Here is a 27,405-nt window from a genome sequence, read left to right on the forward strand (position 1 = left end):
CTCTTGACTTTAAGAAACCTGGAAACCCAGCGTCACAGAAATGAAATGGGAAGGATTATAGCCAGTCTTACCACGAAAGCTTGAACTGTTTTACTGTTGACTTGATTTCAGGATTTAAATATTCCAAGCTATACAAGTGAGTTGTGTATAATATTTGGGTGCCTTGATACAGTTTGAGAAATATCAAATTCTGATCACACCAAGAATTTTATCTTTTAGGTTCTGACTCCATGCCTTATTCCTGAACTATTTTTAAAGGCGTTTTTTTGGTTCTTTTTTTTTTTGTTTTTTTTTGTTTTTCCTAAAAGATTTTCCATGCTGGGTCCAATAAGGAAAATGTGACGGTAGGTTCACAGTGAACGTTCAGTTAATAGCAAAGATATCCCAGGATAAATAAAATTGGAACATACTCTTTTATTTTAATTTTTTTTTCTCGTCCACCCCTGGCTTTTCACCAAAGCTCCCTGTTGCTCAAATATGCCCAGAAGCCAGAGCGCAAGGGAGCCTGGGAAATGTACCCATAGCACCAAGCAAAGTAGGCAGTGACTGGTAAAAACAGACTGCATAAACTCTATTCATCTCTATTTAGCAAATATTTGGGGGAGCTAAGAGGTGTCAGGATAGGTGCTGGGGATGTTATAACGACCAAAATTGTCCTGATCTCTGTCCTGAAGAGCAACGCTAGTTAATAAAGGATATAAAAATACAGAAAATGCACCGAATGCCCCAAGAAGAAAGTTCATAGAGTTATGTGACAGCTAATGATTGGGGTGAAGTCTGGGGTTCCCTGAAATTTTAACTCTAGTTAACTTGTCTTTTAAGTTCTGGGTAGGAAATGTGAATTCAGGAAAGAAGATTATTCAGATCTATAAATAGAAGTTTATAGAAATCATTCAATTTACATTTTAATTTAGTCTCTGTATAAGGAAACTTTATGATTTTAAAACTATAAAACTAATAGGTGTACAATTTTGTGTGTGTGTGTGTGTGTGTGTGTGTGTGTGTGTGAGTGAGAGAGAGAGAGAGAGAGAGAGAGAGAGAGAGAGAGAGAGAGAGAGAGAGAGAGAGAGAGAGACAGACAGAGACAGACAGACAGAGACTGTGTGAAGGACGATCTTTAGAAAAATGCAAGCATTTTAAGGACCCAGAGGGCTCACAACAGTTAATCTCTGTCATGCTTCCGAGTGCCAACGCCCCCTTTGCTTCTCATCGTAACTTGTGATCTTGGAGGCATGAAAGAATTTCAGCCCCTCCTCCAACCTCCCCATCTCCTGTTGGTTGCTCAGACAGGCTCCATGTCAGACCCGGTTTGGAGCACAAATCTGAGGACCACGCAGGAAAGTTATTCTCTCTGTGGTCATGAGTGGAAGCAATGGGCCGACGGACACCCATACCTATCAGTCCTTAGCTGAGGATTGCCCCTTCGGCTCTGTGGAACAACCCAGGAGATCCACGGGGAGACTCATCATGCACAGCATGGCCATGTTTGGCCGAGAGTTTTGCTATGCGGTGGAGGCAGCTTACGTGACTCCAGTTCTGCTCAGCGTGGGCCTGCCTAAGAGTCTGTACAGCATGGTGTGGCTCCTCAGTCCCATCTTGGGATTCCTGCTACAGCCTGTGGTGGGATCAGCCAGTGATCACTGCAGGGCCAGGTGGGGTCGCCGGAGACCCTACATCCTGACTCTGGGTATCATGATGCTCTTGGGAATGGCTCTGTACCTCAACGGAGATGCTGCTGTATCAGGTAAGCGGATCGCACAGATCCAATAGTTAGCTGTTGGGTTAAAACGCCATCGGTATGTTTTAATGCCTAATAGGAAATGGCTAGAACTAGTGATCTCTTCCAGCATGCAGTGACCTCTCTTCTACCTCTGAATGACCCGAACCTGAGGTTGAGGGGCTTGTGATTTCAGAACCATCACGATGTTGTCTTTTACTACTGCGAGGTTTTTAAATGGGATTGAATTTATATCTATTTCATCAAATTATATTATTAAAAATTATTTTTACTTATTTATCAGTTGAAGGGTTTTTGAACCTATTATGCCTCATGGGAGCCTTTGTTAAATCGTCCAGCTATATAAGCCTCAGTAACAAACCACCTGCTGTGTACAAATAAGGTGCTTAACACTTTAATTGGTACAGGGCACAGGCCTGTCAGCTCTGGGAGCATTTATGCATCATAAATTCTGAACAACAAATTCGGTGTCAAAGCAATATTTCTAGTGGCGAATCGGCTGCTAATGTCTATGTAGTAGGTGACAGTACACGGGAAAAGCGGTCATGAGGGGCCACGTATTTTAAGAGCATTTATGTCAGCAGTGAGTGAGTATGGTACAGCGCCAGCAGGTTTGTCTATACTTAGGAGGATGTACAAGGATGGATATATAAGATATAAGTAGGAAATTAAAATATGTACTGAGGTAAGAAAGAAGATAGGTTTCCTTTTCACTTACGTTTTATACTGGAATGTTTCAAAGATGTTCGTATGCACCATTCTTAGGTTAACAGAGCAAACTATAAGCCAGGGGACCATCTATGTTATTCCTGGCAGATTAGGTAGATGGATAGAGCATGCCAATAGAATGAATCTTGCCTGTTGAAAGTACCACAGTGGCTATCTTCTTAAACCAGAGAAACTGGGGAGGGTTGGTTGGGGATGGACCTGGCTTTCATTTGTCTGGATCATTCAAAAGCATCAAAGAGCTACAGAGCTACAGAATCTCACACTCGGTCCCTTACACCAGCCAAGTCAGAGTCCTGGGAAGTGGGGCCAGCTATCTGTATTTTGACAAAGCAGTGAGGATGGCGGTCAGTTACTCCAGAGTCTGGGTACAGCTGTGGGTCAGCACACGAATAAAGGAATGCCTCAGGGAGTAGCCGTCACCGGAGCTGGGATCTGAAGAATTTTATTCAGCTTATTTCACATTCTTTTTAATGATATTTTAAAGAGATGTCATTAAAATTCCAGAATATTCTGATAAAATGTATAACCTGGCACTTTTTAGAGCAGTCCCAAGATTGAGAGCTACCACCACCACTCTATTATAGGATATTTTCAGACCCCTCCCCAAAGAAAGTCTCCACCACTAGAGGACACGCCCCATTTCCTCCTACGTCAGGAACTAGGCAACACTAATTTAACTTTCTGCCTCTGTATTTGTCTTTCCTAGGCATCCAGTTGCCGCTTTCTTAAACAAGAAAAAAAAAATGCCATTTTTAGATGTAAAACCCAACCAACAAAACTAAAAAGGAGGTGATTTGATGAGAGTTTAAGGAAAATAAAACTATACAGATTGTTCTAAACCTGATTTAGACCAATTTTTTTTTTTTTTTTTTTTTTTTTTTTTTTTTTTTTTTTTTCAGCTTTGGTTGCCAACCCGAGGCAGAAGCTGGTTTGGGCCATAAGTATCACCATGATCGGTGTGGTTCTCTTCGATTTTTCAGCTGACTTCATTGATGGGCCCATCAAAGCCTACTTATTTGATGTCTGCTCCCACCAGGACAAGGAGAAGGGCCTCCACTACCACGCCCTCTTCACAGGTAGGGAATATTCCAGAAAGCCTTCCTGTCAGCTTTGCAGACAGGGAGGAATCCAGCCATCGGAAGCATCCACTGTCTCTGCTCTTAGAACCTTCTGGATGAATGGAGCAGCTGATGGGATGTGCCCATCACGAGCTCTGCTCCAGCTCCGTTCACTTCTCGGAACAAAGTAAGCTCGTGACTGGGGCAGAGTTCCTGAGGAGGAAGTTTACATAAAAAGTTTCTTGAGAACACAGTAGAAGTGTGTCCAGCCCAAGAAGAAAGGAACCCCAGGCATTGAGCATTCTCTTTAAAGCAGTGAGCCTCAGGCATTTATTTGTGATGTAGCCCCAGCCTTACTAGGGATGTATAGAAGACGTGGGTTTCTGGGTCCTTCTTCCCCACACACTGGTTCAGTCCATCTCAGATGGGGCCCAGGAATTTGTATTTTATTTGATAAGGACCCCAGATGATGTGGCAGGTGTCCTAAGAGATACATTTAAAACCAAAGCAAACAAAACAAAACAAAACAGACAAACAAACAGAAAAAACCAAAACCCAAAACTGGAATTAAAGCAAGCAAACAAACCCCCACTATCTTCAAGAGTTCTTCAGTATATAAAGAAACCAACCTGCTCACTTATAAATGTCCATGCCAGGTGGGCACTGGGGGCTCTTTCAATCCTGGGGGGCTGTTTGTCAGCCTTCCTTGATTGCCACTGGGCTGTTTCCTAAGCAGTACTTGGTAGCACACCAGGTAGGAGCTAGACCCTGCTAACACGCTAAGTGAAGGCAGGATCCTAAGTCAGGGGAGTCTTTATATCTAGCATCTGAGTCCTAACAAACCACTTAATTATCGCCCTCATAATCAAACCAAATGTACTTAAAATTCGAGGAATCCTAGCCCCTTTCACAGCCATATGGGTCACTACCTGCAGAACCAAGATTAGTTCCTGCATGTGAAGCCATCCGGTCTAGCCTTGTCATTCTGGAAATATTTGAATAGTAAAACTATGAAGGGATGAGGCTGCCCAGTACAGCAAACCATTCCTACAGCTTTTAAAGAACGCAGAGGGACACAGCCCCTGGGGGTTCTGTGGTCAGTCTGGTCTGCCATGCTGCAGGCCTGCTGCTGCCTGGCTGGCTTCAAGAGTGGGAAGGTAATCTTCACAGTGAAGGAGGGTGGCAATCCAAGATCGAGGTGTTGAGGAGATGGGATCTGGGAAAGCCTCTCTTTCTGACCTGCAGACATCTGTCGTCTTGTGTCCTCCAAAAATTCCTGCAGCCCCTGATTCTGATGGAAAGGGCAGTTGGTGACAGGGAAACGTTCAGCCTACCTATGAGGAAACTCTCCAGTATTTCTCATTTTAAAAGCTCTGTTCTCAAAGAGCAATTTCCATATAATCTCTCTCCCTCTCTCTCTCTCTCTCTCTCTCTCTCTCTCTCTCTCTCTCTCTCTCTCTCTCTTTCTTTCTTTCTGTATAATTTCTTTCTTGGCCTCCTATTTTAGAACATTTCTAACCACCCCAGTTGTACCATACATTTCATGAAAGAAGGAGGTATCTGCAGAAAGCCTGTGTGTGTGTGTGTGTGTGTGTGTGTGTGTGTGTGTGTGTGTGTGTATGTGTGCATATTGGTTTGCTACTTCGTTTCGACCCCACCCGAGTCCCCCTGCTTTGTCCACATCCTGACTCTTCCCCAGTGACTCCTGTGACAGGTGCTCAAGGCCTGGATAGCTCAGGAGAGGGGGGTGACCATAACAACTATCACAGGACAGGGGTCCAACACCTATACTAATTTATTCTTCTTAAATGGGAATCTAGGGAGAGAATACATGCGGGTATTTGAGTCCCTGTCAGTGGTGAGGTGCCTCTTGGCTACATGATGGTTGCCGTGGTTCCATCATGTTTCTTGTAAGATGGGGATAGAGAGAAGAGTCAGGGAAGATGAACGGGGAGGAGATACTGTCTTTTTAAATAAGGGAAGAGCTTTCCACTCCCCACAGACATTTATTTGCTTCTCATGGAACAGAATTAAACCATCCAGTAGGCACTGAGGTTGAACAGTGAAGGTTCATTTAGTTTTTCATTTTTAGGAGTGGGGACACTCACTTCCCTGGAGCAAATTGCAATCCATTACTAAGGAAGAAGGGATATTTATTACTAAATGGGAGAAAGCCCATAAAACACAGACATGTCTGTGTATTGGCCTTAAAGAAACATTTGATTTCTTTGTTTTTTTGTTCGTTTGTTTGTTTTGTCTCATTATAAGGACCAAACTCTAGATGTCAGGCAGTGTCTCCAGTGTTTGTGTTTAGTCCTGTGGGAGTTCACTGTGGACAGCTTCAAGCAAGTCTGTTCCCCGATAGAAGATTGTGCTCTAAATCCTTCTCTCCTAGGGCTGTAACCAGCGTCCCACCCAGTTTAGAGCTTGGTTTCTAAAGTCTCTGAGTACGTGATGATGGCTCTCTGCCATAGGGATCACTGATCAATACTGATCGATACGGGTCATTCATAAAACATGGCAGGCCTTGTTCTGTGTATGTAAGGCGACACATGTAGTGGGTGCATGCATGCATGCGTGTGTGTGTGTGTGTGTGTGTGTGTGTGTGTGTGTGTGTGAGAGAGAGAGAGAGAGAGAGAGAGAGAGAGAGACAGACAGACAGACAGACAGACAGACAGAATCAATGCCGTATCACTCTGTTCTGCTGTCTGAATAAAACAGATTACTCTGGTACTCTACTCAAAGCAAGCATTTTCTGACAGACATATTCATCGTCAGGGCCCATTTGGGTTTTCATAAACATAACATCCACACAGGCAACGTAGCCATCCCAGTAAATTGATGTTCTATCTATTTGTTTCCAAACTGTTTAGACCAACAGTCCTAAATGCTTTGCAAAATGTGTCGAGTTGATTGTGAATATCGCCCAGTCTGCTTCTCTGTGTTCGTGTGTACATTTATGTTTGAAAATTTTTTTTTTCTTCTGGCTTCTGGGGAAACAATTTCATCCCTCCTATTGCCTCTTCCTCTAAAACTGTCATCTCTCCATCCCTGGGTTAGCAGGAGCCATGATGGGTTTGGTGGACATACCCATAGCCACTCAGTACACACATCTATCAGTATAGAGATCACTTGAGACCCTGGAACCCAGTGAGCCAACAAATCCTTGCTTATTGCTAGGAGTTTTCTTCCTTATGTTGCGAGTTCCTAACTCAGTATACCTGTACTAAGTCGAACCCCAGACTTTACTGTCCTGGACGGTACAGACCATGATGGCAAAGTTGAATCAGGCATGTTGGGAAATCCTGCCTCCCCTTGGCCGCAGTGCAGGCTCAGAACATCTGGAGTCTCCCGCCACAACCCCCAGACGTGGCAAGTCTATGATGTTAGTTTACAAACTGGCCAAAGGTTCCATGTACAGAATAAGATGTATGTGAAGGGTCAAAGGGAAGACCTGTGCTCACTTGCTTCGGCTCCACCTGCGAACGTTGTATCTGTGATGAATGCATCCCTTCGGAAGAAGAGGGGAAGCACATTAGGCTTGGTGTCTTTTAACTTCAGAAAAGTACTTCAAAGTATGCCCCCAAAATGCTAATGTGAAAACTAAAAATGCTCTGTTTGGCAAATAATGAAAGACTAAGAAGAGAGTTAAAAATGGAGTTTCAGATAGAACCCCTTCAACCAAACGTTTTATTCAGTACCAAAGAAGCACCTTTCATGTTCGGGGCTATTTAAACATTTTCTATTTGTGAATAACTGTTGGATGAATGGTTTTGTTTGATCAGCTGGCTTCTCTTTGAAGTGTGTGCCTGTGGGACACTTTCACATCTCCCCCCTCAGGCACCTTAGAACAAGGCAGAGCAGAAAGCAAGAGCATCCTTCCACTTCACCTACATTATTTTAGTTTCTAAGTCAGCATGCACCACCTGCCCTTACGGGGTTCCGTGTGACGAAGCCTTCAATGCGTGCGAATGGTGTACAGTGATCAGTCAGGCCCATTAGCATCTCTCTTTTCATGACCATTGCTTCAATGTGTAGAGACCCTTCAAAGTCTCCTCTGCTCACTCAAAGTCACACAAAACTTGGAATGTTGGTAGTTGGAGTACTATAGATGATTAGACTTCATTCTTTGGTCTAACTGTACTCTTTTGCCTACTACCAACCTTTCCTCCTTCCCTCTTATCCTTCTATGAGTGCTCTCTCTCTCTCTCTCTCTCTCTCTCTCTCTCTCTGGTTTACTTTTCCATGCTTGTCACTGTCACCAGTTTCAATGTCCCTAGGAGAGAATGTTCCTATGCTCTCTTCTGTGTTGGAAGTCTATCAACTTCCTTGACCTTCTTGTTCTGACCCCAGAGTCTGCGCGTGCGCATGTGCACGCAAGCGCGTGCAAAAACACGGTCTTGTATTATTTATTCTTTTTTTTTTTCTGCTTCCTCATCCCTGCCGGCAGGAATATCTTTCCTTTCCATTGCTCTGCAGCCACTTTGAGCATAAATGTGGGAGGGATTCGGGAACCGTCGTTATGACTGATATGCTGTTTTCATCCACATCCTCTGTTTTGACATTGCTTAGGTTGTATTGCTGGGTTAGTCACTTTACTAACCCAAGACCACCCTACTGTATGTACAGGAGAAGTAAAAATCCAACAAGACAACAGTTAACTAAAGATGTGGTGTCTGTTGTAGTTCAGAGTCCTGTTAACGTTGAACCCTAGGAATCTGGAATTTGGATTCCTGTAAAAGTTTAAGAGAAGGAATCTTTCATTTGGGGGTGGAATTCCATGGAGAAGGGGGGAAATGTTTCTAAATGTGCCAACTGGGTATTACGGAGTTGGTTTCTACTTTTCATTTCCCTAGTTCTTGAGCTCTGTAAAACACATGTTAGAACTCTTCCTGTGGGAGAAGAAAGGGTGACAGATTGACTTCCACTAGATTCCAGGAGAACCTGGATGGTTTCAGGAGATGTATGGGTCTTTGGAGAGACAAAGCAAGGCTGAGATTTGCAAAGGCTCAGAAGGGTTTTCCCCTCAGCACATAATCTCGATTCTTCTTGATTGCCACTAGGAGGCGCAAGAGCATCATTCACCTTCCGGGTGCACTAGCACTTAAGAGTTATAAATTAGTTGCGTAGACTTAAGTATGGACTGTAGGCAGTCACAGATGGCTTAAGAACCAGATGGATTAATGAGCTGAAAATACACTTATCCCCAATCCTTAATCAATTAAAGACACCGGAGTCAGGTTTATGAGTCCCATCAGAAAACGGGGTTTCTGAACTACGTTAGTGAGCCACTATCTGGGCTTAAATTGAGAAACTCGTTTCTATAAGAATGATGAGACAGTTACAGTGTGTGTTTCTGTGGGAACCATTAGTGCATTGGGCATGTTAGCACAAATTAGTGACATCCATCAGGAACAGAACGTGCAACCTCGGGGCACATGTACTCTTGGACAAAGGCACTTGTGCAAATGCTTCGAGTATTTGATTAAGTAAGTACTATATGATTTGACACTGGCTTGCCACACACTTTCTAGCCTGCAGCACAGGAACCATAGGCAGCACAGGGCAGCGCTGGAGGAAATGTGTAAAACCGATGTGAATCTGCAAAGGCAAACGTGGTTGCTTCTGTGCTAAGCAGTTTTCCACAGGCCGGGGTGGGGGGAGGTCTTGGGCTCAATCTGATTGGAATGCCTCCGCCCCACTCAGGGGCTGCAACCAAATTTTGGTGGTATAGAAGGCAAAGGTTTAGGAGGGAAGTATGAGTGACAGCTGTCCACACTGGTATTTTCTAGGCTGCTCACTGTCCCATCATGCCTCAGTGGTCAGGAGGATGACCAGTGGTGACCAGTCCGTACTGATCACCTGTCCTTCTATTTACCAGACTCCCTCAGACCACGAGTCCTCAGCTTTCTCCAGGCCATCTGCTCTTCTTATTCATGCACAGCGATGGTGGGAGATCAGCTCTGAGCTTCAAGCTTTCTATGCCTGCCCTTCCTTGCATCCTAGCAGAAAGATAGAACACACTCGGTGCCTATTATTGTTGGAGTCCACACACACAAGTGTGTCCCCTCCAAAATGTCCTCTGTAATTCCAGTCTTCATATCAAGGACGTTTACAGAATGAAAGAATATTTGAGTCCCTAATTTGCACAATGCCACTCGAGTCCCGGGCTAATAAATGGAATACAGCAAAAAAAGGTGTCTGCAAACAAGGAGATGTTACATTTCTTCCTCCTTGTTTTGCTTCTCATATGCTACCAATAGGGAATCTTTTAATGATCATCTAGTGCCAGGCACTTCATGGTTTTGTGCTCCATATTAGAGAACTTGTTGCCTAAACTGACCCAAAAATAGACAAGCATGTTTTTTGGACTATCATTTCATCAATGAAGGGTCAGAGGCAGGAGAATTACCATTCCAACTCTAGAGATCTCATCCCAGAAAAAACTAAAATGGCCCCAAGTGGAGTGATGAGACGTTGTCTGATGTTTCTAAGCCCAAGGAGGCTGACGGATCAATGGACGGTGGTAGAAGTGTCCTTAAACAGAAAATGAAGTTCTCTGTTGATCTTCAGCCAAAAAAGAGACAAGAGCTCTCAGGAACTCCATCCTGAATCTCTCCCATGGGCAGTGATACTGCATTAGTTCATACCCTGATGCATTGCCTGTGGCAACCTCATAGGTTTTAGAGACTGAATAACTATCATCCTTCCTCAAGGTACTGTCTTGAGGGCTGACCGTGGCAATGTGTGACAAGTAGGAATGAGTGGGGTACAGGAGAACTGTATCTATCCGGATTTACTTCACAGCCATTCCTTCACGGAGTTCTTACTGCCTCATGGGGGCCTCCTCTAGAGTTGGATCTCCAAAGTCCCTCAAGTGGAGGCAGATGTACTTCTAACCTCCCACTCTCCAGCCCCAAGAATGTCTGCCAAGACTCTGGGCCATCACTGCCAAAGTGGTTGACTAACGCATGCCCACTCACTGTGAACAATCACTCATGCACAGCCGTGTTCATAAAGCACACATTCTACCAAGTCTACAAGCCATACCTTTGGAGCCTTGGAGCCTTGGAAACTGGACTAGTTCTTAACGAAGGTTGTTCTTATAGCAAAGCCTTTCCACATGCGTGACTCCTTCCACATGTGTGACTGCTTCCACATGTGGCTCTTTACCTTTCTGCTTCTCTGCCAGGGCCCCTTAACAGATGCAAATACCATGGTGTCTGCCTTCCCACACTGAGTAGGCTTAAGCTTCTGTGCCAGATACTTCATGTGGGTACTGGAGATCTGACCTCCGATTATCATGCTTGTGGGGCACTCACGATGTTAGTGAAGCTAGCACCCATCATCAGAGGTGGGAACTCTGAGTTGGGTTTTCTTCCAGGTCCCCTGGTTGATAAGGATATTGTCTTTGTCTGAGATGGGAGTTCACTCAACAAATAAAACTGCAAAATGATCCAAACAACCTGTGTTTGCTAAGGCATGCTTGGTGGCTGGTGTTGAAAAGGTTGGGACGGAAGAAGCAGACCCATCCAAACTTGTGACTTATGTAGAGGATGCGTTTGGAGTTTGGTCATTTACAACACATTTTCAGATCTCTTGGTGTGGCTCTTTTCTAGCCTTGGGTTTTAAGAAATAAAAGTGTCAGCAGTAGAAGGAACATCTGAGTCACAGTACTGTTTTGTTGCTAATTTGTGTAAGGTCCCACTTATAGATGGAATGCTTGTATCCAAAACAGGCAGTCAAGAGACTAGAACAGATCACACTTAATGGTGTTTCAAATGTCAGAATTAGGAAGCAATCAATTTTGGTGAGTACTGTCTCAGGGTCCCTCAAATGATACCATGTTCATACTTCACATATATAGCGAGAACCAGGAAGCCTTCATGTTAGAGTCCCATAAGATGATAATAAACTTAGAAAAAAATCATGTTTGAATTTCTGTTCTTATTTCTGTAGCTATCAAGAGCAAACATGTATCTAGAACTTCTTCCACGGGGATGAAGATAAAATGTCAAGGTCCCAAGACAGTTTGTATCTTCTCAAGAAGCTGGATGGTAGATAGATGATAATAGAATCATTTCTTATAGCTGCTGGAAATTAATTTTTATGAACTCATCTGGGTCAAGAATTTGAGGATTTTTTGTTTGTGTGTTGTTTTTAAGTAGTGTAGAGGGTGCAGTTTGGGAAGGCCACAGTATCTCCAAGGGTGGTAATTCACTGAGTTTCTGCTGTGCGTTCACTGCTGTACTAAACATTACTCATTTCTAAGTCGTGACCTTAGTAGGTTACTTGTAGTTATTACCCCATAAGAGGTACAGGACTAAGGTCACAGCAAATAAATATTAGAGCTGGGACTTGAACCCACCCTGTCATAGCCTCTTGCCATTTTGGCTCTTCATCATTACCAGGCAGTCTCTGCTCGTCACAGGAAGCTTTTCTACAGAAGCGGAAGGCCTGTGGATGGTGGCTGAATATGCTAATACCCCCTCTCTCTTTCTAGGTTTTGGAGGTGCTCTTGGCTACCTTTTGGGTGCCATAGACTGGGCGCATCTAGAACTGGGAAGGCTACTGGGCACCGAATTCCAGGTCATGTTCTTCTTCTCCGCCCTGGTTCTCACCTTCTGTATCATCACGCATCTGTGCAGTATCCCTGAAGCCCCACTCACAGATGATGCGACATCCCCTCCCTCACAGCAGGACCTTCAGCGCTTATCACTGTCAGCGGACCAGATGCAGAAATATGGTTCTATTGAGAAGGTTAGAAATGGAGGTGCAGATGCGGGGCTGCCAGTGCAGGAAGGGAAAAACAAGAAGCCTTCCAGGCAGGTAAAGATGCAAATTCTCCTTTTCTTTTTCTCCACATGGGGGAAGCAATTTTTTCTTAGTCACTTTGGTCTTTGTGAAAAACTGTCTGATTTGCTTTTCTGATGTGAAGTTCTGTTTGAACCTTTAAAACCTCCATTAGCCATTAGCTGTTGGAAGGAGAATTTGTGCTTCAGTGGCTCCCTTGCCTCTCACTCCTTTCAAAGCATCAAACTGGGGGAAGGTGATGTCAACTGTCACAGTTAGACCATGTGTGAACTCTCCAGCCACCTTCTAGCCACAGAAAACAGCCTCTTAGATAAGAAATACAATCTACAGATGACAACGCCATTGAGCCAATGACCGGATTAGACACATGAATTTGCACAACATGACTTGGTTGAATAATTCTTTCAATCCATTTTTGGTTAGCTGGGCAAAAGGTGCATTAGCTTTGATTTAAAAAAAAACAAAACAAAACAACAACAACAATAACAACAACAAAACCACCTGCCAGAGTAAAGTGTCAAGGTTCAGAAGACATAGTCAGGGAAGAGATTAGGATCATGTTGACTGACACAGAAACCACTAACCACACAGAACTGCTTACATTACAGTTCACTAAAATGAAATGGAATTAAGTCTCCGTTAGTTGCATTAACCACATTTTGAAAGCTCAAAGCCACATGAGACCAGAAATGCTTTCAAGGCACAAGTGTAGAGCCTTTCCATTTTAACAAAAAGACAGACCAGATGCACTGCTCCAGTAAGCATACTCTTCTACCAGCTGCCCGTCAATACCCATTTCTTGTACAAAGGATCCATGTAGAAGTCTTGTACCTGGCTGACCTGCATTATTCACTCAGTGAATAACTGACAGGGTGGCTTTAGAGCAGCCTAAAGACTTAGAGCATGTGTCAAATCCTGACACCCTTTTAAATGTATGACCTTGGACATTTACATTTCTGCAAAATAAAAAAATAATTTTATCCACCAGCAAGGGATAGTATTCAGTTGCCATGTAACTCACCCAGGATGCTTTGCACTGGATAGGAAGGTGTTCTTTTGAGTCCATGGGGACGCTGAGTACTCTAAGCACTAATGGAGTGTTATCTACTTCACCTCTTCACAGCTCGCCCGAGGTCTTCTCCTGTTGGCTTAGCATATTTGCCAGACTTATTGGATTTCATGACTAATATTAAAAAACAAAGGTGGTTTTTAGACTTTACATTGAGTGTATAAGCATATATGCATGCTATTAATATAAATTATTATTCATTTAACAAACTGGATACTGAGTATGTACACAGTACTTCACTAGGGATTCTGAGACCATTACATTGACTAATGTCCAGATCCTGTTCCTAGGAATTTATTTGCCAGTCCCTTTGCCTGGGAAATTAAAAACAGGCACGAGCCAGTTATACCATCACAAAGAGGCACAGAAGAGAAGATGCTACAACAGCAATGTTTCCACTGAGACTTTCTAACAGGCATGTGTTCCAGGTAGAATTACATATTCAAGAGATTCACTGGGGAAAGCAGCAGAAAAGACAAAGGAAGAAGAAATAGGAAGCATTATCAAGATAAAGGTCAAACACCTGGGCAAGGAAGGGATGGGGACAGAGTGGGGCATCTGTCTCTCACCTGCATCACAGAACAAAGAGCTTCAGCCATATCAGAGGGGTTTTTATTTATTTAGATATTGTTTCAGCCAAACTTGCTCCCGCCACATAAGTCCAAGTCTCATGGGAAGAGCTGGTACTAGAACCTTACATCTTGTCTCGCCATTGTCAAGAATGGGTGGTAAATCTACAGACAGAACGTAGACGACCATTCATCCGTGTGTCCACCAGCAGGGGATCAAAATGGCACATTTCTATGACAGTAATGGTTCTCATCACAAAACTTACTATCAATTTTGCAAAAGGGAGAAATGATTCTTAAGTTAAATAGAGCCAGGCTTTGAAGACTTAAAAAAAAAAAAAAAAAAAACTCACCCCAGCCCTTTGCTTGAATGACGGTCAGGATCGAAGTGGAGATGTGGGGAAGAATGATCCTGGTAGAGAAGGGGGTAACAGCAATGCCATAGAGTAAAGACACAGCAAAAAATCCAAAGTTCCCTTAGTGTGTATAGGAGGAAACAGTGGTAAAAATTCCACCTTGGCCACTCCTATGTAAAATAAGACTTTCAGTAAGTTTATAAAACAAGGGCAAGGGATAGGACTTAGTAGAAGAGCATGTGATCAAAGGATCAGTTTACCAAAAGATAAATTCTATAAACATCCATCAGCAGGAGCACCCACAGTTGACAGATCTGGAGGGACAGAATGCACTGCAGTGGAGATCACAGGCGCTGAAGCAAGACTTGCAAGGGCGGCAGATTGTCCAGAGGAAATCAGCTAGGACACGTGGGATTTGAACTGCACTTTCCACTGTACGGGGCTAATGGCATCAGGGTGCACATTTTCCTCCACTGACCAGAATGGGGACTGTTCTTTAGGAATGAATCACAGAGACTGAAGCAAGAATCATGGAGCCTGCATGGGTCTGCGCTAGAGTCTCTGCATATATACTATGGTTGTTGACATGGTGCTTGGTGTTCTTGTGGGACTCCTAACAGCGGGAGTGGGGGTTTATCTCACTCTTTTGTTGGCTCTTGAGACCCTTTTCCCTCATATTGGTTTGCTTTATTCTGCCTTGATTTAAGGGTTTCTTTCTAGTCTTATTGTAACTTGATATACCATGTTCTGTTGATGTCCCTGAGAGATCTTTTCTCTCCCTCTGTCTTTGCTTTGTTATTTTTTTATCCTATTAGTGTTGGGTTTTGTGTGTTTTGGGGAGAGAGGCAGGGGGGATGGGGAGGGAGGAAGGGAGGGAGGGAGGGCTTGAGAGTGGGAAGGAGGAAGGGAGAGAGGGAAAGGGAGAGAGGGAGAGGGGGGAGGGAAGGAGAGGGGAAGGGAGGGAGAAGGAGAAAGAGGGGGCAGTGAAGGAGGGAGAAAGGGGGAGGGAGAGAGGGAGAGAGAGGGTGAGGGAAGAAGAGAGGGGGAAAAGGGAGAGAGGGGGAGGGAGGGAGAGAGGGGAGAGGGAAGGAGAAGGGGGAAGAGACAGAGAGAGTGAGGGAGGGACTATTAGTCCTATGTAGTCATTCCACAACATACACATACATGAAAATATCTTGTAACACATTCCAGACAGTATTTTCAGTTGAATAACCAGAAAACAAAGTGAACAATAGCTTCACCCATGATTTAGAATTAGAATCCTTTTTGTTGTTGTTGTTATTTAGTTTAGGAGATGAACAATCCCCAGCACACTGGAGGCAGAGAAATTTGGATTTCCATGAGCTCAAGTCCATCCAGGTCTGTATCAGTTCCAGGGCAGGCAGGGGCTACTGTAAGTAACGCCCATTCTCAAAATGCAAAGAACAAATACACTGAAGCATACAAAGCTAGCAAAAAGGAAAAAGTACCGTAAAAGACACAAACTAAGAACAAGAAGCAGAGCATGGTGTCACGGGCTCACAGCTAAGCATGTGATACATCTCTGTGCACATCAAGGGATGGCTCCAATTATACACAGCAGGGCCGGGGTCAAAGCCAAGGTCAGACTGAAAGCACCTGCTCGATTTAGAGCTAGGATTCCTCTGAATGGGAAGAGGCCTGAACTCTAGAGTTCAGACTGGATTCCATAAAAACCCATCTCCCAACCCTGCATGCCAAAGAGTTTACCTTCCCAACGTTTGTGTTTTGGATGCTTTTGTGTTTCTCCCTCCCAAGGATCCTGAGTTTTGTTCACTCCCCAGTCAGTTCTCAGTCACCAGCTACTGTCAGTGCAGAGCCTGTGCAGTCAAACGGCTCCCGGGGGGGGGGGGTCCTCCTAGGGAACCCATGAGTCAGGGGTAGGATACCCGCTGAGTTTATTCTCAGTTAAAATACTGAATATTTATATCCCTGCCTTTTCCAGAAATACTAAGCTCATTTTGAAGGCTCACATTTCTGTTTTTGGAAGGGAGGAGAAATTAGGTTAACAATGAAACAGGCTGAGCATTATGCAGAAGACAGAAGTGTACAGTAATATTTGCAGCGAGGCAGAATTCATGCTTGGCAGGTTTGCTTTCCCGACTGCAGTTTTGTGGCAAGGAGAAATGAAATGCAGAGAAAGCACTTAGTTTGAAGCAAGAAAGTCAGCTGCCACTCCCTGGACAATATCTACATTTTCCTGGAAGTAAGTCCACACAGTTGTTACAATCACCTTTTAGTTTAGGTTATTATATTCTGCATGCAGAATATTGCCATTTTCCTTAACTACAAGAGAATGCATACATGTTGACACTAATTAAGTATAAGAAGATTGATATATTTGTCATCAGTGAGTCAAATACTGCGAGATGGATAAATTTAGCTCAGTTGATGGTGCATGTCTGTGATCCCAGAACTCCGGAGGGGAAGGCAAGCAGATTGAGAGTCTAGAAAAGTCATCCTCTCTTCCTCCCCTGTGAGCAAAGTTCAAGGCCAGCCTGAGCAACATGAAATCCTGTCTCAAAACAGAAGACAGAAACAAAGATGATGAAACTGGAAGTGTCAGTTACAGGATAAACTTAAAATTGTTAAATCTGATTTCTTGATCAAAGGGAAAAAAAATCCGACAGTTCTGAGTTTATGAAACAGCATGTTATTACAGTGAAAACAGGCAATTTCAGGATGCCGTCTGATACCTCTTCTAATTAGGTCCCAATTTCTTTATGTCCAGAATCAGAATTTTTAAGACCAACAAGAAGAAAGAACCGTCAGCCACCTCAGTGGATGTTCATATTTTCATTGTTCGTGGGGAGGGTGCCTGCTTAATGTTTCAAGGTTTCTTTATTCTCTTATACGCCAAAATGCTAAAGACATTTTGTTTTCTGTTTTGTGGGTATTTTAAAAATTCTAGCTCTCTCAAGCTTACTGAAACCAAATAGTAATAATAATAATAATAATGATAATAATCATAATAATAACAATAATAATAATAATAACTATTATTATTATTTGTAGCCCCTGATGTTAATGTATGAATCTAAAATGAGGAATCTGGGGGATGAGTATTTATCCTTTATATATTTCTGTTTACACTCTTCACGTTGCTAACTCAGTGCAAAGTTCACTGCTGTCCATCCTTGGCAACAGCTGGGGAAGTTGCTGCAGAGCAGGTACCAAGCCTAAGGACAGGAAGTGGATTAGCCATCTGTGTTAGTTTCCTAAAACATTACTACAGATGTAGCAGCTTAAAACAACACCCATCAACCATCACACAGTTGTAGCGGTGCGCTCCGGTGGGTTCTCGGCTCACTGCAATCGTAGGGTCAACAGTTGTATCCTCACCCAGGGTCCAGGTGGACAGAACCTGTCTTCAAGCTCATTCAGGTCACTGGCAAAGTCCAGTTCCTTGTGGTGTGAGCGTGAAGTGCCTGCTTTGTGTATCGCTGTCCATCAACTGCTCTAAGCTTTGAAGGACCACTCTCGGTCCCTTTTCCACGTGGTTCCTTCTGTTTCCAAAAGCAGAAAGCTTTCTAAAGCTTTCAGTGGCCTGCTTCTGCTCAGCTGGAAGAACACTTCTGCTTTCTAAGGGCTCTGTGATGCACCTAGTGTTGACCAGGTAACCTTCTTATTCATTTCTTCAAGGCCCACTGACTAGTGACCTTAACTGTATTTTCCAGATTCCTCTCTACATGAAACAAAACAGAAGCTTCGGTCCTGTAGAGACAAGAGATCATGAGCTCTATTTTGAATGAGCACACAAAAAATACACTAAGAATAATAATTATCTAAGGGATTGTTTAGACCTGTGGTCTTTGTCCTCTTATAGGGGTACCATTTAAAGACAGAGTGCTGGCTGTTTCCTATATCTTGGGCTGAGTGTAGCCCCATTCCAAAACTCTCCAACCTTAGATGATAAAAGTCATTTATGGGCCTGTGACTGCTAAGTAGTCATTCATTTTTAAACAGCACATTACCAACGGATTTGTCCCACAGAAACCAACGTACGGTGTATGATAGACAAGTGACAGAGATGTAGCATGTAGTATGACTCCGCTGACTGCTGAGCGCCTACACTGAACATGTATGTTCCTTTACCAGAGTCGGAGGACAATGTCCATGAAGTCACTTCTCCAGGCGTTAGTGAACATGCCTTCCCATTACCGCTGCCTTTGCATTAGCCATCTCATTGGATGGACTGCCTTCCTGTCAAACATGCTCTTCTTCACAGACTTCATGGGACAGGTAACGGATGAATATTCTCACACTCAATCAGAGCTTTGGCTTGTCCCTTTGCAATAGGTATAGCAAAGAGTGCCCTGGAGAAACTGGCTTACAGTCACAGTTCTTGAAGTAGGCTGCTACACCCTGTAAAATGAAATGCTGTGAGATCTATAACTCAATTCAATGCAACAAATAGATAAGAGTAGATTTGAGCTACAAAGCCATGGCAAACTTCATTAAAAGGGGAATGCAGCCCGGTCTTGAAGGGTGAGTTTCAGAGGTAAGACAGGGCAGGAAAGAAATCTAAGAGGGAACAGGAAAGGCATGCGCTGAGGTGAGTTCGAAGTCCGTTAGCTGTACCAGAGAATGACACGAAGTCATCTGAGGCCAGGTGTTGTCTTGATGGGGAAAAATTAACATCACTGCAGAGAAGTGTTATTTATATTTGATGCACGGAGTGAGAGTTTTGGTTCCTTTTGAAAACACTGTAATGGGAATGTGGTTTTGTTTTACTCCCAGGTGTGGGGGATGTGAGGCTGCTTCAGATTGTCCACAGCAGCTGACTGTGATTTGCCTTGTGCTGTGGCAGGGGTGGGATGTTTGCCAGCTGCAGACAGTTTCTGCAGGTTTGGAATTCTGGGGACTCTTGGAAGGGTACGTAAATGCTAGAGCCCTGAGAGGGACTGTGGTGGCCGCTGCTCCTTCTGGAGGTTGCTGGTTACTGGTTGCCATTATTGTGGTTGGTACCTCCATGCACAAAGGGAGGAGAAAAAGAAACTGAATATTCCGATAGAGAGCATCAAACTTGCCCCAAGGAACTCAGCGATCCTAATCAGCTGAGTATCAATGCCCTCTTTTCCCATTAGACTTCCTACTTTCTCTCCTACCTAGTGTAGGTGGGTTGGAGGGTGGAATAGGGATGGAGAAGGGTGGTGAAAATAGGGAACCATAAAGTAGCCAAAAGTCCCACTCCGCGTGCACGGATACTGTACATGAGGAAGATGTACATTGATGGAGGTATGCTCGATGAAAGGAGAGAGCTAGTGCTGTCAGTCTCAGCTCTAGACCCCGGCAAGCACCGCTTTCCCCCAAGGATAGAGAAGCGGAAGAGCTGCCCACTACACTGCACTAGTTCAATTCCCTGAACCTCTCTTTCAGATCGTATACCACGGGGATCCCTACGGCGCACACAACTCCACAGAGTTTCTCATCTATGAAAGAGGAGTGGAGGTCGGATGTTGGGGCTTGTGCATCAACTCTGTGTTTTCTTCAGTTTATTCTTGTAAGTATTCTTCTCCAGCAGCAGGACCCAGATGCCATACCTAACCACCCATTTCCTTCTCTTTCAAAGATTGGATTCTTGATCATTCTAAGGGGACTGGGGGGGGGGGGCTATTCCTTTTGAGAGAATCACATGAAGTATCATTTTTCATAGTCAGTTCTAGAAGTCATTTCTCCTGAATTGTAACCAGTGGGTTTCTGGGAAACAGTTGCTAGAAAATAAAAGGGAATTTTGTGGATAAGATAGTGAAATATTGGATGGATGAGATGCAGAGCCCAGTGGTTTCCTGGTCTGCTGAAGCAAGACCATTTCATAGGTGCCTTATAGATTTCACAGATGATTTAGCAAATTTGTAGATGATTTCCAGTTCCTCCCATAGCTACCTTAAAGTGTGTTTCCTTTATGATATTATTCAAGTATTTCTCCCACTTTTCCACCCACCCTTGATGGAAGCCCCCATTTACTTCACCCCAGTGCATATTCTTACTTTGTGTTCTCAATTCTTCACACAGCATCAGGTAACGATCTAGCATCTCCAGCTACACAGAGTGCCACAGGGCAACCCAGATGGGAACAGTCACAGAGAACTCCATCTGCGTAGTCAAGAAACAGCCTTCTAGTCATTACTACAATAACTCTGAGCACTGACATAGAGCTGACCTCCCTCTCCTATACTAGTGTTCACACCTACAATTCCACTCAGTCATTTTTTTCTACCACAAAGACAGCACTGCTAAGGGGGTGGCTGACTCTTAAGTGTCATGGGCAGCAGAGAATTTAGTTCTTGAAGTATATTGACTTCTCCTTATGAACGAAGCACTTTTCACCAGACTTTCAACCTTTATATGGTTGATACTGATGTGTCCAAGTCTCTCTTTTTCTTTCTTTGCCTCTCATTGCTTTACCCACACAGCCAGGTAAGAGCTATGTCTTGATGATATCTTTCAAGACTGAATGTTCTGCCTATATATCTACCATGATACAAAGAGGCTTGTCAAGGATTATTATGAATTTGACCCATCTCCACACCGCTCTAACCTTAGCAGCAGCTGTCCAGACATAGAATGCATTTCATAAAGGAAGTAATGCTGCCTGCTTATTATTATTATAGCTTGTCTTCCCTCTAATGACCTGAGACGGGGTTTCATTCCATAACTGATTCAAACGCAATAGGGATTTTATTTTCTGCCTATGATGTATCAGTCTAATAATAATTCCAGTGGCTAAATAACATTTCATTCTCAATAGGCATATCTCAAGTGTGTACCATTTGTTCTCTGGTCCACATGATCCAATAGGCTAAAGTAGAGGAGATGACTCCTTATATTTGTATTGCAGATATATGCTAAGAGGAGAAGCAAAGTCAAAGTTAACTGTCTTTGTTTCTCCCCAAAGTCAGTAAAATAGGAGCCACACTGACTGGAGGTGGTCTATGTGTCCTATATTGGGCTGGGTGATTTTTTTCATATGTTTTGCCACATTTGATTCTGACTACAGCCTACACTAGAAAGAACTGTATTTTATTCCTATCTTTTGGTAAGGAGGCTGAGATGATAAGAAACTTGTCTCAGTGGAGGAATCAATGATGGTGAAGTGTGGGAACCCTTCACAGCTTCTGTAGCACTCACAAGACAGGGGAATGCCTGTAGAGAACGTCACATATTTTTTACCTGGACAAACTACCTTCATGTTGGGGCTAAGAAACTAATAATGATGTAGATCATTCTGGAAATCTTGGCTATTTTAATGTCTTTAACTAACCTAATTTTGGGTAGTGAGGTCAGGATAGGCACACATTGTCCATTGGGTACACTTGGCCAGACCTCTCTCAACTGAATGAACGTGACTCTTCTCTGTTTTTCATCCCTGGGTTCCATCACCGAGGTTGTCTTTTCTGCTCTTCTTCTTACATTCTCTTGATATTTGCCTGGCTGCTAAATAGTACCTTGTTCTCCTCAGTGGACAGTGAAGTCAGCAAGGCAATTTCACGTTATCTTGTATGCAAAGGATTTAAAACTGATCCCCAAAGCCAGCTGTTTCCAGCACATAGATAAGGAAGTGTTTTGTTTCTGACTCAGTATCAGAGGAAATCGTCTAAGAAGGAAAAGTGCATCTTCAAAAGAGGATTGTCTGAAGTTATTGGATATTGTGAAGCACTGCCATCTGTTACTTTTCCCCTTACTCTCTCTACAGACTTTCAGAAAGCGATGGTTTCCTACATTGGATTAAAAGGCCTTTATTTCATGGGATACTTGCTCTTTGGCCTGGGAACAGGATTCATAGGACTCTTTCCAAATGTGTATTCTACCCTGGTCCTGTGTTCTCTGTTTGGTGTAATGTCCAGCACGTTGTACACTGTGCCTTTTAACCTCATTGCTGAGTATCATCGTGAGGAGGAGAAAGAGGTGGGTGACAAAGGGAGCTCACCTGAAGGAACGGGGATGGAAGGGATTTGGTGGACGGGCATCTAAACAACTCAAACCATGCAGACATGACTATAAACCGAGCCAAGTTCTTCTCTCCTTGCTGATGAATTTCGATGCACCTTTTGAATGTTAGAACAATGATACTGACCCCAAAATTTCTGATTGAAGAAGGTAGGCTCACTGATGATGAGAAAATAGTACTTGGTCAGACTGAGACAAAGGAAAGAGTCCCAAAGTCTTCTGCAACCAGTCTACAGGGTTTTCAACCTCATTCCAGCATTCCTAGGTATCCACAGTGATACCATCTCTGTTTTAAGGTACAGAGAAGCATGGAGGCATTTCTTGAGGTTACATTCTGGAGCTGTGACTTGACCCTTAACATGGTTCCTGGATCGAGGTGCTGTCCACCTATGACTTTGGTTTCGGGCTGCAGTCTAGGACTTAAGTGGTCCTAATGACTGTATTTGAGGAGGACAGTAAGGAAACCACTGAAATCGTCACTCTATCATTTATGAGGGTTTGTGTGTATGTGTAAGAGAGAGAAAACTATTCAAAGGCATACAAAGAGTTCAAGCAGAAAGAGCAAAACAAAATAAAACAAAACAACCAAGCTGGACATGACCAAGGCTGTGGAAGCAGGAGGAAAGCCAAGAAGAGAGAGAGAGAATAGGAAGGGTAGAGAGTTACAAGGAAGATGAGTAGCTGGAGGGAGGGAAGCCCATGAGCTGGAGCAGGCCTAGGCGTTTGAGGTAGAGGCAGGTGTGTGTGGGAGCTAGGGTGTGGCCTTTGATATATATATATGAATGATATGTACTTATAAATAACAACTGTAGGAATCTGGAAGGAAGCATGGGCTCCAATATTTAGCCACAGGTATATGTTAATGGAGAACCATATGTCCTTTATGCCAGAGAAAAGGGAAATGTCTCCTTGTGATAGAGGATAAACTCATTTCATAATTTCCCAAGGAATTCTGGCTTTTCTCCAACCACCAGAAATCAAGTCTGAGCTGGGACTAGACTGGCAGTTCTGGATGTGCATACGGCCTTTAGGAGTCTGAGGAATTAGAATTTCCCTTGGACATGACAAGTGTGGGTAGTGCTGTCCTAGGATGGTTCCTCTTCTGAGAAAAAACGTACACCGGTTTCTCCATGACACCTGATTCTGCTCTCTTAAATGGACCAATGACAAAAAATATCTAAGCATCATGAGTTCAATCCATATCAGCCTGAAACCATAAAACACAAAGCCAAACCCCCAAGCACATGTCAGTGTGATTTATTTCAGCTTATTCCCCCCTGTATCCTTCAGTCTTGTATGTGCAGGAAGGTAGAGCTGCAGCAGAAGTTAAGACCTTCCCAGTTGTTCTTAAGCACATAAAAGAACTGTCTGTATCCTTCAGTAAAAGTTGCAGTGCATCATGGGGAGGAGCTGCTGTTTAAGTTACTGGCACCAGGATGTATAAACTGACGATATGATCAGTCCATGACATGGTTAAAGGGGAGGCATTTTATTGTAGCAATGAGAGGGAGCACAGTCAGGAGCATCTGGAAGAGTCCAGATGCAGAGAGAGAAAGTGGTAGAAGGCACCAGGGCGAGCAGAGAAAGGAAGAGGAGGGAGACAGAGAGGCAGACACGAGGGAGCATGTGCAAGATGGCAGGGCTCTACAGTGAGAACCTGAGGGGCGGAATTTAGGGCAGGGGAGGAGTGGAGAAGGTTAGGGCAGGGGAGGAGTGGAGAGAGTTAGGGCAGGGGAGGAGTGGAGAGAGTTAGGGCAGGGGAGGAGTGGAGAGGGTTAGGGCAGGGGAGGAGTGGAGAGAAAGAGCCTGTTCCCTGTGGTGTGGGGCAGGTACTTGTGACACTGAGGGAACCTGGTGGCCAGCATTACTTTTGTATGCTAATAGGCACCAGGCACAGCGGTAAGAGAAATGACTCCTTTAGCAGAGGGGAACCAGTTTTTCAAGTCCCGAAGAATGCTGGATTTTGTCTAACCCCAGAATTTGGCATTTTCTTTGGATCTGACACATAAACAACAGCAAAAAACCAACAACAAAAACCAACCAACCAAACAAACAAAAACCCCCAAACAAAAACACACAACCCAGACAGTGTCTGTACTTCAAGAAAACTAGACTGAAATTCTGCCTCCCCAGCCTCCTTGAAGCGTCGTGACACTAACCATGTTATTTAGTCATTAAGTAGCACTTAAAATGAGCTCACGTTGACAAGAGGTTATAGTCTCATGTACAAAAGTGTTCTCCTGAAGTCGCTCCCTCCACATTTCTTCTGTCTGCACCCCAACCCTAAGCATACTTTGTTATTCTGCTAGATTTTTAAATTTTATCTTTTCCATGCTTTTAAATGAAAATCAAACAAACACGAATGTGAGTTTTCATATTCTCCCATTTTTAGTGAAATATCATATTCATCTTTCTCGACGATGCTAATTTTACTTAGGGGTAGGATCATCCAGACAGCAGCTGTCCTCAGTCAGGGGAGCGTGATCACACTCACTCCACAGGGCCTGTGGGAACGGAAACATGCAGAGATAGATACTGTACTCAGCACAGTGCCTACTTAATAACTCACAGGACTGCAGATATGATATGACCGTTAGTATTATTGTTGTCCTTGGGACAGTGACAGCAATACCTGCACCTAGGTGAGTGCCATTGATAGAATAATGTCCGGACTACAAAACTGCCTTGCCAGCACCAGACACCAAATAGCAATTCGAGCCAACTATGGGCGGATATTAAATATCTACCAAGTGTTAGCATATCAACAGAATAACCACACTACAAAAAGGTTAGACTTTCGCTTCTTCTGTGTTTAAAAGTACTTTAGCATCCTTCTGAAAATGTTTGACTTTTTAACACCAGGGAAGAAAAGAAGATTGGAACTCATGATTTTTTTTTGAGTTTCCGAAACACTGTATTTATTTACTTCTTACAGAGAGAATTCTGATGGTATCAATGTTTAAGCCACGTATTCATTAAAGGTGGAGGAAAAGGCTTCCTTGCATATAAGGAAAACAGCATCAATGGAGTCCCTGAATCCTTCAATTAGGAAGGAGCAAACTGTGGCCTGCTGGTCAAAGGCAGCCTGCTGCTTGCCTTTTCAACAGTTTATATGATAAGAACCCCTTTTAAGTTTGCAAAGGATTGAAAAGAAGTTTAAAGAAGGATGCTGTTTTGTGATGCCTAAAAATAACATAAAACCTAACAGCAGTGTGCTTAAGGCTGCATGGGAATTCAGCTTGTTCTTACACAAACGCTTTCTTGAGTTGAGAGAGAGGAGTCTAATAGTCGCACCCAGATCCCAGGAAGCCCAGAAGTATTTATGACTCTTGGCCCTATACACATGTGGCTTGTTAGACCAACGGCTGTTTCTGTGCTTCCCTTGTAGAAGCAGCAGGAAGCCCCAGGAGGCCCTGACAACCATGGGCGAGGCAAAGGTGTGGACTGTGCTGCCCTCACGTGCATGGTGCAACTGGCTCAGATCTTGGTTGGAAGTGGCTTGGGCTTCCTGGTCAACATGGCTGGGAGCGTCATTGTCGTGGTGATCACGGCCTCTGCAGTGGCACTGATTGGCTGCTGCTTTGTGGCCCTCTTCGTAAGATATGTAGATTAGGTTTGTAAAGAGACATTGCGCCAAGCCTCAGACAAAAGAAGCCCATGGGCAGAAACCACTCTTTTCTGGAATCTTCGACAATGGGACTGTACGCCTATGTTGGCGCTGCACCTTGCAGGAACATGTGGAAGAAGGTGTGGTGGGATTGCCTGCCCCCCTTCATCTTCCTTACTGCCCCTCAATGCAGGGATGGGAGAGTCAAGTTCTGCTTCCCAAAAAAATTTCAAGCCTTCATAACATCTGAGGAGCAAATGCATCCTACCTATGATGCTTATAATGCAATTATTTAAAAAAAATAAATTTATATACCATTGGGAAATCACATATTCCATCAAATTCAGAAGTGCCGAGAGTATTGCTGAGTGTTTCTTTTCTCGTGTCCATTTATACACATTGAATTTGCTCATAATTAGTTTCTGTTAATGTATGACATTCTCAACAAGCCCGAGTTGGAAGTCTTATTCCGCAGGCTCTGCCAGGGCTCCCACGTTCGGGAAACTTTTACCGGTCTGAAGAGATTGCACGGAGGGCCATGCTGAGAGAACACATCACAGAATAGGGAAACCAGCAATGCCTTAGAGCCTGGCTAACTGTGAACCTCTGGTTGGTACTTAGAGGTGAAATATTTAACATCCCGAACCATACATGCTTGTGTGTGCTTGGGTGTGGTGCGTTCTATTCTCAGAGCATTGCCACCGTGAATGCACAATGCTTGTGAAGTGCTACCCTTTACCAGAGTCTAAATTAACCTTCATCGATACATCCATTTCGACAGTGAACTTGACAGCTGATCTTCACTCGTAGCTGAGGAAACCGAAGCAAAGAGCCATTAGGTGCCCCACTGAAGCCACACAAGTCATCAGTGGCAGAGCTGGGCTTTCATTCTAGGGCTTTGGCTCTATGGCTTCCTGTGGAGAGCAAGCATAAGTAGGTGGCCTATGTGCTCAGTGCTTAATGAATGCCATGATCAATTGCAGGCAAACCCCATCACTAGCCCCTCTCCTTAGGTTTTCTGCAGCCTTTGTTAAGTGCCATCTGTACAACTCCAGATGTGCCCGACCCACTCAGAAAGGAAGTTTGTCCATGTGCCTTCAGATGTGACATGTTTCCTTCCTCACCCTAGAGTCTGGTAGAGTCATTGTTCCTGGTGGGTTTCTAACTGACCAAATCTTTTCCTTGTAGAAGGGAACTGGAGAAAGGAAATGAGCTGCCCCTCTCAGTGTGGTGATTTGGGAGTTGGGATATTGCTCTTGTTTGCATGGGTACTATAGAATGCTTTCCGAGATTGGAGCCATGGGGTGAATGCTATGACCCAAGGCTGGGTCTCACCTTGTAACAATGCATGTGCTAACACTTAAAGTGTTTGTGCATTAGGGGTCACCTATACCCCTTCACCCATCTCAGCCTTTCCAACAGCCATTCTCAGCCTCCCCTCACACCCAAGGGCAAAGAGACGGAGTGGTGTGATTTGCCTCTGGAAGATGAACTCAG

The 27,405-nt window shown here is 43.9% G+C and overlaps 1 protein-coding gene across 1 annotated transcript; it reads left to right on the plus strand.

Moving 5' to 3' along the window:
• Positions 1-1,232: 1,232 nt before the first annotated feature.
• Positions 1,233-25,914, plus strand: SLC45A2 (solute carrier family 45 member 2; the record flags this gene model as incomplete). Its single annotated transcript, XM_080933589.1, has 7 exons — positions 1,233-1,744; positions 3,367-3,543; positions 12,029-12,354; positions 18,450-18,593; positions 19,731-19,854; positions 22,048-22,259; positions 25,690-25,914. The coding sequence occupies exons 1-7, from the start codon at positions 1,360-1,362 to the stop codon at positions 25,912-25,914; spliced, it is 1,593 nt and encodes a 530-aa protein (XP_080789715.1). The 5' UTR covers positions 1,233-1,359.
• Between the last annotated feature and the right edge of the window lie 1,491 nt (positions 25,915-27,405).

Source organism: Micromys minutus, assembly GCF_963924665.1.
Source record: "Micromys minutus genome assembly, chromosome: 20".
In the NCBI taxonomy this organism is placed as follows: domain Eukaryota; kingdom Metazoa; phylum Chordata; class Mammalia; order Rodentia; family Muridae; genus Micromys; species Micromys minutus.